Here is a 13234-nt window from a genome sequence, read left to right as displayed (position 1 = left end):
CTTAGGTTTGCCTTGGCTCTTGTCTTCACACAGACTGGAACCAAAATACCTGAATTAGATTTAATTAACACCTTGGGTTGTTTTTTCTTTTTTTATTTGAGTGAACTTTTTTTATCCCATTCTTAGCAAGGTAACTTTCTCATCCAAACCCTCAGTTTTGTCTAGGTCCTGGGACAACTCAGATGCAGTGGCCAAGTGAAATATTACTTGTGCGGTGGCTGTGTTGAAGAGCCTATGTTCGATCTAGGGAAGGCAAATACTTCCCACTGCATAGAAGGCCTTTGAGACCACTGTGCCAGTTACTCCCTTGTTGGAGCTAGGAGCATCTCCTCCACACGCTTGTTTTTATAATTAACTACCAATAACAATTAGAGATGAGAAAGGGTTCTTGAGTCATGCAGTGCATATCTATAGGTGCTACATAGTAAATCATTAATATGTTTGTACAGTGTAGCCGCCCTTAAGCCAGTGTTTCATAATTTGGAAAAGTGTGGTGAGGAAAAACTAGACTGTCAGATGTGGTTTGCTCTTCGCATCTGCCTGGACGGATGTGTTAGCTTTACTGTTGGCACCTTTGGGTTAGTCCAGGGTTCAAATTCTCCCCCTTCTCTGCTTCAGTAAAATATAAGGAAAGAAGCAGTTCTGAATTGGTTGATTCCCCTGGGGGGATAAAAGAAATGGATTGAAACCTGGACATAGAGACATGGAGAGAGCCCCGAGTGCTGCTTCACACCACACCAAGAGTGTAATTATTACAGGTGACCATAATACTCATCCAAAGCCTATCTTCAGGCATCTCATAGTGAGGATGTTCCAGCAAAATTTTGAATCCACTCCCTTGCTCTGACTGCCAGAGAGCAGTGAGAAGCCAACCTGCTGATCACATGAGGAGTCCACCTGCATGTAACTGTGATCTCATCTGCTTGAACAGTGCTTCTTGTGCTCTCTGCCAGAGTAATTGCTGATGATGTGTTGCGATCCCTTCTTTAAAGTTGGAGGATATCGCGTACTAACTGTGTTGGTGTCTCTTTCAGCAAAGTCCCTGCAAGAATTTGCTGCGGTTCTCCGGAATCTAGAAGATGAGCGAATGCGCATGGTAAGGTCTTTGAGGCTTGGAGCATCTGAGCTAAGTCTGTCTGTTGGAGGGGGCTTGGCGAATAGCCTGGATCGTTGTGATGCTGGGCTGGGAGAATGGCTGCTTACTAGGGCTGAAGAGTAAAGTGGGTCTTTGGCCACAGGTTTGTTGTTGTGAGTAGAAGCTGATGGGAGTACTGAGTTGGGTTTGGAAATGGAGGTTTTTGTCCTGCCAGCCCAACTCCTGACAACACCAGTGTTCCTTTGGCAGGTTTTGTTACCTCTCAGGGTGGATAATGGGCTCCTGTGGGCAAGGTGGTGATTCCTTCTGGCCAGTGTGGTGTAGGGAGACTGGGCTGGTTGCACAGAGGAGGGGCACAAAGTACTTATGCAGATTTCTCTCTCTGGTTTGGCCAAAGGCCACTGTTGTAGCTCAGGAGCCAGAATCACTGGGTTGTGTCCCAGAGAAAATGGGAATATTCATCCTCAGGGACTGAGTCTTGGCAGTGTGAGGGGAGCAGCAAATCACAGTGAACTGTGACTCAATCTAACAGGCTCCACACTGAGAGAACAAAGGCTGAATTCTGCTTTTCAGGTTGTTGGTACATTTTTGCTTTCATTTTGAGTACGGTGTCCCACACAGCATAGAGTGCAGAAGCTGCTTCGGACTAAGACTGAGTATGCTCCCTGCAGTCTCTGCTCTGGTCCCCATCAGAGCAATTGCAGCTAGTTGGAGGTTAGGCGGGGAGGGAGAAGAGGTATATCCTGGTGGCTGGAAAAATTGTTGTCAGTCTGGCTAGATCTTATAAAATCCATTAAATAATTTAATGTTCACATTTGCTCATGAATCAGTAACTCTGATGCTCTCAGCACAAAGGGAGTTGTCCAGGGCAAATTGCCCTCATCTTTCTGGCTTCCTAACAGATCTGAAGGTGAGCAGGAGATGCTAGGTGGCTCAGTGTTCAGGGTTCAGTGGGTTTTAGACCAGTTTTTATTGGCAGGGTGTCTGTAGCAAAGAACTGCTGCTGCAGCTGGTACCCTTGACAACCTGAGCAGACGTTTCAGAGACATGGAACATGTGCCTCTGAGAGGATTTGAGACCTGCAGGCTGGGCTGTGATGTGGTAAAATGGCTGTCTGGGCTGTATCTTTTCAGCATACCAGACTATCATTTCCAGTGGTGTCAATCTGGTTCTGTAGACAAGCCCCGATTCACAGAAGAGAACTAGATTTATGGACAGGAAAAACAGAAAAACTCGACAAGATACTGCAAAGTTTGGAAATACCTGAGCAGCTTACTCTGGGATGGTGTTTCGGTTATAAATACCTTTCTGGAGGGCTGTGGCTGAGTGTTTAGTCTTCCTTTCAACCCTTTTGTCTTCTGCAATATTGATCATTTCATGGGGATAACATTACTGAAAAGGAGACTGGCTAAATGTCCATTGCCAGGAGGTATGTAACTGGATACTGGCCCTTTTAAGGCCAGAGAGATGCTTTGCAAGGCCCTGTTGCACCTAGCCACGGAAGCTGGGTTGTTGGAAAGAGCTTGAAGCAGTCACTGGGGGAAGAGGCAGCCAGCTCTGGGGAAGGGTAGATATCATGACTCATGAATAAGGGCTATTATTATTATTATCCACATGGGTATTTAGTGTTAGACTTACTTGGGGAGAAAGTGATTAGGTAGCCGGTGCTGGCAAAGGACCTAAAAGGATGCTTTCTGTTGACCAAGCCTGGCTTGAGGAGGACCTAGATAGCTTGGACTCTTGAGCCAGTAGAAGAAGGCTGCTGAAGACAGTAGGTGAGAACTGGTGAGAAAAATGTGTTGGGCCAGGACTTGAAGACAGGCCCACAAAGGGGAGAGTATACCGGTCAGGATTGAAAGTGCTCTTCTTTCCCATTGCCTGAGTTCAGATGGGAAAGCTTATAGGGCAGGAGGGTGAAACCTTCAGCAGACAAGGACATTGTTTAAGCAAAACAAAGGGAAATCTAGGAGAGGGGGAAACATTATATTAAAGCTCTTAGGTATGAGAGGGTTATTCCAGGAGCTAAGAGGGAAACTAAGGCAGGGCATCTCTAATATAATCCCAAGCCACTATAGGGCACTCTAAGGCGATTTGCACTGGCAAGGTGTAAGTATTTTCAAAATTCTCTGGAGATCCTCTAAGCAAAAATATCTGATGGGTTTAAACCACTCAGAAGCTGAAGGGCAAATTGGTGCATGCAGGGAGTTATTTACCCCTGGTACCCAGTAAGCCCCTTTATAGCATGCTGCCAGCATTTTATGATATCGATGCGGTTATTGAAAAAACTCCCCTGCGTTGCTCTGCACAGATGCATAGCAAGAGAGGACCTCTGCCTTGATGGTCTTAACTCTAATTTGGACAGGTGTAAAAGGTAATGCAGGTTCGGTGTGGGAACAGATGCTTCTGGAAAATAATCTGTTTGTCTTTATTGCATTAGATTGAGAATGCCAGCGAGGTGTTGATCACACCACTGGAGAAATTCCGTAAGGAGCAAATTGGTGCTGCTAAGGTAGGTCGCTCGTGCTTCCAGGCTCTGATTTGTCTGTAAATTCTGTGCTTGCCTGGAATTAGAACTGCTCAAAAACAGTGGAAAAAATTAGCAAAGATCACATTCTTCCAGCTGAAATGTCATTGAAATGTGGGAAATGTTGTACAGTTCTGCTTTGAGGGATAGAACCGCTGGTCTGTACTTTCTATTGAATACCACCTATAGCAGCGATGTCTTCTGGAGGATTGCAGTCTTTGACTATCTTGGGTTGCTTCTCGGCCTTTTGGCTCCGATCAAGCATGTAGTTTTTTCTGACCCTATTGTAGACCAGGCAGTGAACCAGGATGGGGCAAAGGCTAAGAAGTGCAACTAAAGTTGAACTTCCTTTCCCTCCAAAGCCTCAAAACCAGAATCTGCACTTTCCTAGGGGACACTTTCATTTGATCTTTAGAAAATTCATATCTCTTTCCTCTTCTCTACTAATATGATTTGAGCGTGTTTAGCTCGGATTGGGAGTTTATCATCCAGTAGGTCAAACCTCTAAGAAGTGGCCACAGAAATGGAAGCTGAGGACTGCTCTGGGGCTCAGCTCGTGTTCTGTTTTTCTCTTCCGGTCTTTATTCTGAAAGAACAAAACAGAAGAACCAGCTTACTTCTAGGCTTCCAGGTCTTGTTAATGTCCTTAAATACTTCTGAAGAAATGGCCTGGCATAGGGTGTTGGATTCTGTGCCCCACTCCTGTACCTTTTTATATCAATTGGAGCATTTGTTCCAAAGATGAAAAGGCAAATGGACCAACCTGTGATCTGGGAATGCTTAACCATAACTTTTAGAAGATTGTCTTGAAGTCCCCTCATGTTAGAGGAGATGGGGAGGATCTTGGGGAAATATTGAAGATAAAGATGGAAGAAGATTCTCCTGGTGCTTTTGATTATAGTAGGTGTGAATGTTGGTGTTGAGGATTCCAGGTGCCTGAGTGTTATGCTCTTTGTTCTTCCTAACAAAATACCATTAGCAATCGGCTTTCTAGAGAAGCTGTCACTGTGACCTGTAAGTGCTTCACAGGTTAAATAATTTAACTTAAACTATTAAATTACCACCTGGGATTCTAGACCACAGCTTACATTTTTGCAATCTGTTTGAATTATTTGACTTTTTTCCCCCTTCCTCAATGGCAAAAAGATCCATGTTAGTCGGATGCTGTTGTCAGCTGCTAGGTATCATAAGGGTGACTTTGGCTGGGAGATATCTGCAAGTACTGCAGAATGCACCTGCAGTGGTAGCACAGGTTGTTTTACAGCGCTCAGAGGAAAAAGTGGCGGTTATGATGTATACTTTGCTGCTGTTTTCCCTTGAAATGAGTGACCCATGTAATAGAGAGGTAGTTTGCCATATTAGTCTGAAAGTCAGGCAGAACATGGGCTTATAGATTTGCACCTCTATAGACTAATTAAATCAGAGATGTATAGCTTAATCTTTCATAAACAGAGGGCTGACTTCATCAGGTGTTGTGAAGGGACTGCAGGAAGCAGAGCTGCTAAGTAGAAAGCAGTGATTAGAATACAAAGGGTGGGATGGGGGGAAAGAATAAGGAGGCTTTGCTGCCGAGCGAGGCAAGGTGGGTAGCAGAGAGAAAAACAGAGCAATTAAACCATTGAGGGATATACAGCTTATAAAAGCTAATCCAGGTAATGGGATAAGAATCTATAGTCTTGGTTTAGACTGTACTTAAAACAATCCAGTGTGTGGGTGATTTCTTGTTCTGCAATTACCCATTCAAGTTTGTTTTGGCAGGTTTGTTGTCTAAGAACAGCCACTGTCACCGATGGATCAACCCAGGAGGTTGAAGTGTTTTACCACAGGCTTCTCTGTCCGTCTGGTATTGATATCAGATCAATGTTCATTCATTCTTACATGTAGGGATAGCCCCATCTGCCCAGCATAGACAGCAGAGGGGCACAATAAGCAGGTGATGGTGTGTATGACATTGGTAGAGGTACATGTGAATGAATCTCAGATGTTATAATCAGTTGTATCTGGCCCAGTGTTGATGTGGTCTGTGATGAGGAGGCACAGCTGGCATCAGGATCCGTAGCAAGGTCTGATGTGTAGGTGAGAACAGGAGTTAGGTAGTTTGTTGCTAGAGAGAGTCGTTTGAGGTAAGTCAGGACAGGTTTATCCCCTGTGACTACCCTGAGACAATTGTCCTTTTCCAGGAGAGTTTGGAGGTCATTAGTAATATCTGAGATGTTCACACTTGGGGCTGTAGATGACATCCAAAGGGATTGTGTTTTCCCTTGTCTCAGGTTTGGTATTGTAGTAATTTGTAGTGGGCTCTGGCTCTGATATGTGTGGCTAGTTTTGGGATTGCAGTGTAATTATAGGAATCCCTGTTTCACATCCTTAAGGTGTGCATTCCAGTCAGTGGTATCAGAACAGATGCAGTTGTAATGTAGGGCTCGGCTATTGGTTTATGATCCACTATGGTGGTGATATGGACATTGCAGACTTTCACAATGGTGTCCAAGAAATGAATTTGCTGGTAGGAATAGTCCAAAGTCAGTTTGGTAGAGGGGTGGATGTTGTTGAATTTCCAGGTGGAATTTCACTAGTGATCCCTTCCTGTCTGTCCATATGATGATTATCATCAGTGTACCTTAGGTATGCCAGGGGGATGAGAGGGGCAGTTGCAGAGGAATTGGACTTCAAGGTCTGTCATTAACATCTGGCATATTGGAGGTTGGGGGGGCATACATGTGCCAATGGCAGTGCCATTCATTTGTAGATATATGGAGTTCCAGTCTGAAATAGTTGTGGGCAAGGACAACACAGGACAGTGTGTTGGAAATGGAAGCAATGTCCTTGTTGGGACATTATGGCTTGTAATCTGTCATCATGGGGGATATTAGTGTACAGACATCCCTGGTAGCTTAGATTGTTATAAACACTGATACGGTGGTTTCTCAATTTCTTCAAGAGAGTAAAGCACAGCTTTTCAGAATAGGCTGTATAGTGTATAGAATAAAGTAGATTGGTCACCTGAAGTCCCACCTCAGGAAAGCAATTGTTTGAATGAAGTAACTTGTATTTCCAAGTTAATTTGGTTCTTTTCTAAGGAATATGAGTGTAGCAGATCGATTTATCCTTCCCCACCTGCCAAGACTGTTTTCAGTGTCCTTTGAAGCTCTGTTCTGTGTTAAGTTTCAGTAATCAAAATTGTCTCCCAGCTTCTCCATCAAAAAATTCATATCAGTAGCATGGCTGTCAAAGAATACATTTTGTGCTTTCATCTCCTGTTGCTACTGCTTTCATGACCTGAACTTGCAAGGCCTTACCCTGTCCTTGGTGGCTGTCCTGGACAAAGAAAATTGGAAGCTCTTACATGTGTGAAAAGGAGATCCATTAAATCCCATAACCTTTATTTGTCAACATGGGCTGGCCAACACCCAGGATTTTGTCACCAAGTGTGGCTGCCCTACCAGCAAAGGCGTCTTTTCTGTGATGTAAAGCATATATTTGTTTGAGTAAAATGACTTATTTCCAGCTAGCTAACAAGTCACTTGGGACTAGAAAGCTGCCCTTCTCCTGCTTTCTTCATTTTGTCTTTTTTGGGCCCCTCACAACATGTCTCCTAGGTACGAAGCCCTGGACCTGCTGTCAAGCTTGCTAGGTTGGTCTTTAGACATCAGTATTGAAAACTGAAACTAATTGCCTTACCTGCTTGGGGCAAGTGACTTGTGTGCTTCTGAATGATAACCCTGACATGTGAAGAAGGCATGAGGGGAGAGAGAAATCCCCTCATGCCCCTGCGCTTTGAGGTGCAGAAGGGACGTAATTGGTGAAAGGAAGGATGGTCACTTAAGCACAGTTAGGTTGCTCAGGTTCTGAGATGAAAACTGTTTCCTTATATTCTTCTTCTGTTCTCTTTTGTAGGAGGCCAAGAAGAAGTATGACAAAGAGACTGAGAAGTATTGTGGCGTGTTAGAAAAGCACTTAAACTTGTCTTCAAAGAAGAAAGAATCTCAACTGCAAGAGGTGAGAGCAGTGTCTAGTTTTCCATTTCTGATGTTGCAGCTCACTGGGCTCCATCCTCACACTTGTTTAATACACATGGAACGGGCTGTGTGCCTGTGAAATGGGTTTGCTCATAATGACAGGGTGATAGATTTTCCCTTCTCTCTCCATAGCTGGAGGACACAAATCTGTTGGGGTAAAATAAATCAGAGGGAGTAGCGGCAATTTCAATAGTTGAGAGGCTTAAAGAGTTTGTAGATAAAGTGCATGACATCAGGTGCCTATGGTTGTACTCCTCGCTCTGCTGAAGGCTTCCTGACTGACTTCAGGAAAAATTTTGCTTTGTGCCTTGATTTTCCTGCCTGTAAAATGGATACATTGATACCAGCTTCATAGGCTCAATTAATTCATCTTTTAAACTTCCTTTAATCCATATTGAGTCATGAAAAATATTTCATTATTAACCAGCTACAATGCAAAGCACTAACTTGTTGGAAGACGGCATTTCAATTCAAAGTCACTTTTGGTCTTCTCCATCTTTGACCTTGGAGAAAAACTGTAGCAGTGAGCTGAGCAGAGGGTCAGCTTGTTCAGGGGCAGAGAAGATATTTTTTTGTATGATGTTCTATACACATAAAGATTACATGCTTGAAACCAGTATCTGTGGAGGAGGCATTGAAGGGGGATGGAGAAGAATCCCCTAAACCTGCCCCACCACTGCTGTATCTGCTTATATCAACTGTGTTCCCCATGCAGATGGTGTGATGGGGGTTTGTTACTTACTCTTTTATACCTGTGCCAAAAGTCTTGCTGGTGGTTTAGTTTGTCAATTGGCATCCCGTGGTTTGGGGTTTTTAAATGTGATTTGATTCATTACTCTTGGATCGTCATTTTGTTTTTGAGCTCATGCTACTACATGCTTGACATGGAGTACTGGAATATTTTATGGAGGGCCAGGACTGCAGTGGTAAACAAGGCATGATACCAGTGAATTGTGAATGGAAAATGGGCTTTTGGTGTTCTCGGGCATAGCTTCCAAGCCTTGCTGGTTCATGCACAATCTCCTTAATTGTTACTTATACACTAGGGTAGCTTTCTTCAAAGTAAACCTCAAAATGTTGGCGTTACTTTGTGGTATTAAGAACTGTAGAAGACCGTAGAGGCTGAATACTAGTGCCATCTGGTGGAGATTTCTATATTAGACCTTTATTGGTTTTTTGCAAGAAATAAAGAGAATAATGGGATAGCATTTTCACAGTTCCTTGCCTACTGTGTAAGGCACTTTTAACATGCTTATGCATTTAATTTTAGAGGCCTGATTTTTCACAAGTAGGTGGCACCTGCAAGTTCCACTGACTCTTTTTTTTTTTTTTTTTTTTAAAGAAACTTCACGTTTTTGACAGTTGAAGCCAAGGAGGTTCTGACAAGGGGTAGATCATTCCACACATGTCCTGTTCATATATACCCCCTCTGAAGCATCTACTATTTGCCTCTGTCAGAAATTACTGGGGTAAGTGACCCATTGGTCTGCCCCAGTATAGTGCTTATGTTCAAAGTGGGAGATAAGCTTCTTTGAAAATTACAGCCTGTTTGAGTGGTTGAGGTATCTAGCTCTAGGTTCTGCAAATATGTAATATTTGGCCATAGTTCTTCATGCTACATAGGGGCTGTGTAACTTACTGTCTTTGTGACCTTGGATACCAGAGAGGGGAGAAATGACAGATGCATGTTGAAAAGCTGGTGTTGTAGTGGTAACTTTAGAAGAGTGCATATCACCCTTTATTAGCACTGTGCAGCTGTGCTATAAAACCCTGACTTAGGACAACAATAGTTTATGTATGGGAGACTCTGCATCTTACACTAACTTCCTTTTGCTGGCAATAGCATAATCCACATATAGGGGAAGGGGAATAACATGGGTATTGTGTGGCACTGCTGCTCTGGCTCCTGCACAGTTAAATCACACAGTGGGTCTAATTTGCTGTTTGATTGCTGGCAAGGCCAATATGTCATGTCACATTTTTTGCTTTTCAGAGCTCACTTTGCTAAGTACCTCCTGGTCTGCATGATGGGCACACATGACTAATGTTACAGGTTGGTCATGCTGGAAATGCCCCATTTCATGGGTTTGTCATGGATTAATGGAGCTAAGGTCTTAAAAAGCAAGCAAATAAGTGCTAGTGATGCCCTGCAATGAGTCAAAATGGCCACATGGTAGGTTCTGCATTGGGCTCAGCATTGGAAATGTGCCCATGGAATATTCTACACTTCTAGTACTACTCCAGTCTTTTTCCAGGGAACTTCCACCAAGTTTGGCCAAAAGATGTTTAAGAGCTACACATTATACCTCTGCTTAGGAGCATGGCATTTTTTTCTGATAGTGATACATGTCCTTATGTGGACCCAGATGGATAGGAACAGTGTTCCCTCTAAGCTGTGTGGTGTGTGTGTGGCCGTGCAGGTGTGCTCATGCCATGCTGCCAGGTGTGCCTGTGCAGCCGAGCACACCACACAGCTTAGAGGGAACGCTGTATAGGATAAATGTATCCACCAAATGGCAAAGTTATTCACCTTCTTGTATAACTACATTAGCGGTTATCATCAACAATAGCAGTTGTGCTGCTTTAACTGTGTTGGTATAGTTAATGCAGCACAATGTTGTAGTACAGATAAGCCCTCAGGAAACAATTCTTTACTGAGTGAGGAGCAGCTAGATGATGTAAAAGGTTTCTGGCAGTCCTTGTTTTTTAATCACAGTGGAAGACAAAAAAAAAAAAAAGGCAGATGAAACTATTGTCTGAGAAGGCTGAAGCGAATTGAATAAATAACCCAGCCATGTACTTTGTAAAGCTATAAATAACTAGGATAGGATGTTGATGTGCAGGATTCATGGACTTTTCTGCATTTTTTGTTTTGTTTAACAAAGGGTAGTGGTGGTGCCCAGAGTGACCTAGTTCCCATCTGATGTATATGTATGTTAAGTGTACTAATAAGTACCATTGTAGTAGTTGAGGATCAGTCCTTAGTCCTGTTCTCTTGGACTCTGGAGTCAAAGCATTCTCAAAAGAGAGCTCCAGAGTTTTCTGCTCTTCTTCAGTTGGTCTATCAAGGTTAAAGTTCACTGACCTTTGGGGTCTGGTGCGCAAGGTCTATACCCTCTTGTTTGAGCATTTGACTATAGAGCATTACTGGTGTGAGTCATCTTCTGGTGGGTTTACTTGAGGCAATGAGGCTGGGGAGTGGTTCTACTGTCAAATCTGTGTAAAATTTATGCATTTCTTGCTTTTAATATATATGCTATTCATCCAGCTGTCAGGGAGGTAAGAACACAAAAGTCACTAACTACATTTTTTCAGCTGAAGTGTCTCTTCATGTGAGCCAGATTTGTATTTAATCACGGTACCATCTGTCCAACCCTGCACTAATATCTGATAAATTTATGTTCTGCATGGATGTGTTCCCATTAGACCCAGATGTCTCTAAATCTTGCAGCCAAATGTTCACAGCCAGTAGTGACTCTGTTTCCTTTTTAATCCCTATGATGTTCACAGGCAGACAGCCAGGTGGACCTCGTTCGACAGCATTTTTATGAAGTCTCCCTTGAGTATGTGTTCAAGGTCCAAGAAGTCCAGGAGAGGAAGATGTTTGAGTTTGTGGAACCTGTAAGTGGCTGTTCAGGATTTCTTGCCTTACTGGATGTCATGGGCCAATAAATTATGTCTATGGAACATCAGTAACACCTGACACTGGAGGTGAAATGAGGCTTCCGGAAATAAAAGAAAGAAGCGGAATTACAGAAAAATGTACAGGATGACAAAATAAATGGGAAAAATCAAATTTGCTTACATTTGTATGTGCCCAGATGCTGTGTCTTTTGTATTACTTTTGAGAAGTTTTATAATATGTTATGGCTATTTACAGAAGATGATTCCTTTTTAAGTGAAAAATAAATTGGAATCAATAGAAGGAATACCTTTTAGCTGTGGCTGCTTATTGCCTGATTTTTTTCCAGGGCAAGGCAACTCCACTTTTCAGTAAACTGATGGGTAAACTCTTCCAGGATGGAGGAGCGTGGGGGTCAGTAAAGATTGTCTGGGAAGGGGGAATATGTAGGATATTTATTAAAATAACCAAAGGCCTAGTCAGAGGCATTATATAGGATAAATGGAGCCTGAAAAAGGAGGATGCTAGTTCAGTAGATAATCTCCATTTTGAAAAATGGCTGCAGGTCTAGCTTGACAAACTTAGTTCCTTTTTATGTCACTTGGCAGTTGCTGGCATTCCTTCAGGGCCTGTTCACATTCTACCATCATGGCTATGAACTTGCAAAGGACTTCAGTGACTTCAAGACTGAGCTGACAATCAGTATCCAGAACGTAAGTGTGCAGTGGGGAAAGTTTTGTGTGCATGTGTCTGCCTTCCAGGCAGGATTAACATTCCCTGCTCCCCCTTTATTTAATTAGCTTTTCTGTCTGCCACCTAGCAAGAGGTTTGATGGCATAATTGAAAGCAAAGGCTTTTTTTTGTAGATGACACTACACCAGACACACAACCCGAATAGCAATTAGTTCCACTTGGCTTTCAAGTGTAGAGAGCCAGACATTCCCAGGAGGATTTGGCAAAAAGGCAGCCATCATTAAATGCACCATCATTTTAACAAGTATTTCAAAGTATTGTCTTTGGAAGTGCCTCTCATCTTTTTCCCATCTATAGCAGACATCAGGAATTCTTAAGCTGAGACAACTTGCAACACTTGTTCCTCTACACAGCTTGACATGTGGTTAAGGTAGCAATTGACAGGATGACTTAGAGTTCCCTCAAGTGGAGGCCTGTTTTTAGGGATCTTTACTGAAACATCCACTGCTTGCCACTAGAAAATAAAAAGTAGTGATGGTAGACTTTCTCCGAAGGATCCAAATTAACTTATTTCTTTCGGGAGTAGAGAATTCCATGGTGCCTGCTTGTGGGTTTTTAAAGAATTAAATCTTGCCTTGTGAACCTATTTTGCAGCAGGCTGGTGTGGTGTTTGCCCCTCAGGTGGGAAAACATACAGCACATGGGGAGATGTATGTCAGCTGGGGAAGTTTGCAGTACAGGAAATAGGGACCTTAGACCACAGTTCACGAGGCCAGGCAAGCCGAAGCCCTACAGCTCACAGTAGGCAAACATTTGGTAATGTCACTATTTAGCTGTCTTAACTGGGCAGACCACATAACTGGTGGCTTTTCTTTGAATGTTGCTTTTGTTAAAAATTCTGACAAAAATGTAGACTTGATAACAATCTGTTTTTAAAATCCTGTCCAGACAAGAAATCGTTTTGAAGGCACCAGGTCGGAGGTTGAATCCTTGATGAAGAAGATGAAGGAGAATCCTCATGAGCACAAAAATATCAGCCCTTATACAATGGAGGGTTATCTTTATGTCCAGGAGAAACGTAAGTGTCTTTGCTTTCCACTTAGAGGTACTTTCTGCTGCCCTGCAAGGGAAGACTAAGGTACGAGAGTTTTGCCCTCTGAGTAAGGTCACAGGCCATATGCAGTCACAATGACCTGATGATCATTCCTAGGTAGATTTGACTTACAGCTGGAGAATTGACACATGTTCAGAGTTTTGCAGGATCAACCCAGTTTCAGCAG

At 43.0% G+C, this 13234-nt stretch overlaps 1 protein-coding gene across 10 annotated transcripts in view; it reads left to right on the top strand.

Annotated features, from left to right (window-relative positions):
* The window catches only part of ARHGAP26 (Rho GTPase activating protein 26), a 332594-nt gene that overhangs the window by 86848 nt on the left and 232512 nt on the right, over window positions 1–13234 (top strand). For all 10 annotated transcript variants that reach the window (XR_003094019.1, XR_003094020.1, XR_003094017.1 and 7 more), the window contains exons 3-8: window positions 1035–1096; window positions 3534–3605; window positions 7518–7619; window positions 11150–11260; window positions 11870–11974; window positions 12903–13032. Coding sequence is in view for 5 of the 10 variants with exons in the window: in XM_025204032.1 (XP_025059817.1) it covers window positions 1035–1096; window positions 3534–3605; window positions 7518–7619; window positions 11150–11260; window positions 11870–11974; window positions 12903–13032 (582 nt within the window). In the remaining 5 variants the exon portion in view is untranslated. The remainder of the gene's footprint in view (window positions 1–1034; window positions 1097–3533; window positions 3606–7517; window positions 7620–11149; window positions 11261–11869; window positions 11975–12902; window positions 13033–13234) is intronic.

Source organism: Alligator sinensis, unplaced genomic scaffold, assembly GCF_000455745.1.
Source record: "Alligator sinensis unplaced genomic scaffold, ASM45574v1 scaffold135_2, whole genome shotgun sequence".
Taxonomy (NCBI): Eukaryota; Metazoa; Chordata; order Crocodylia; family Alligatoridae; genus Alligator; species Alligator sinensis.
The sequence above is the reverse complement of the archived record's forward strand: the minus strand, read 5'-3'. Positions and strand labels throughout refer to the sequence as shown.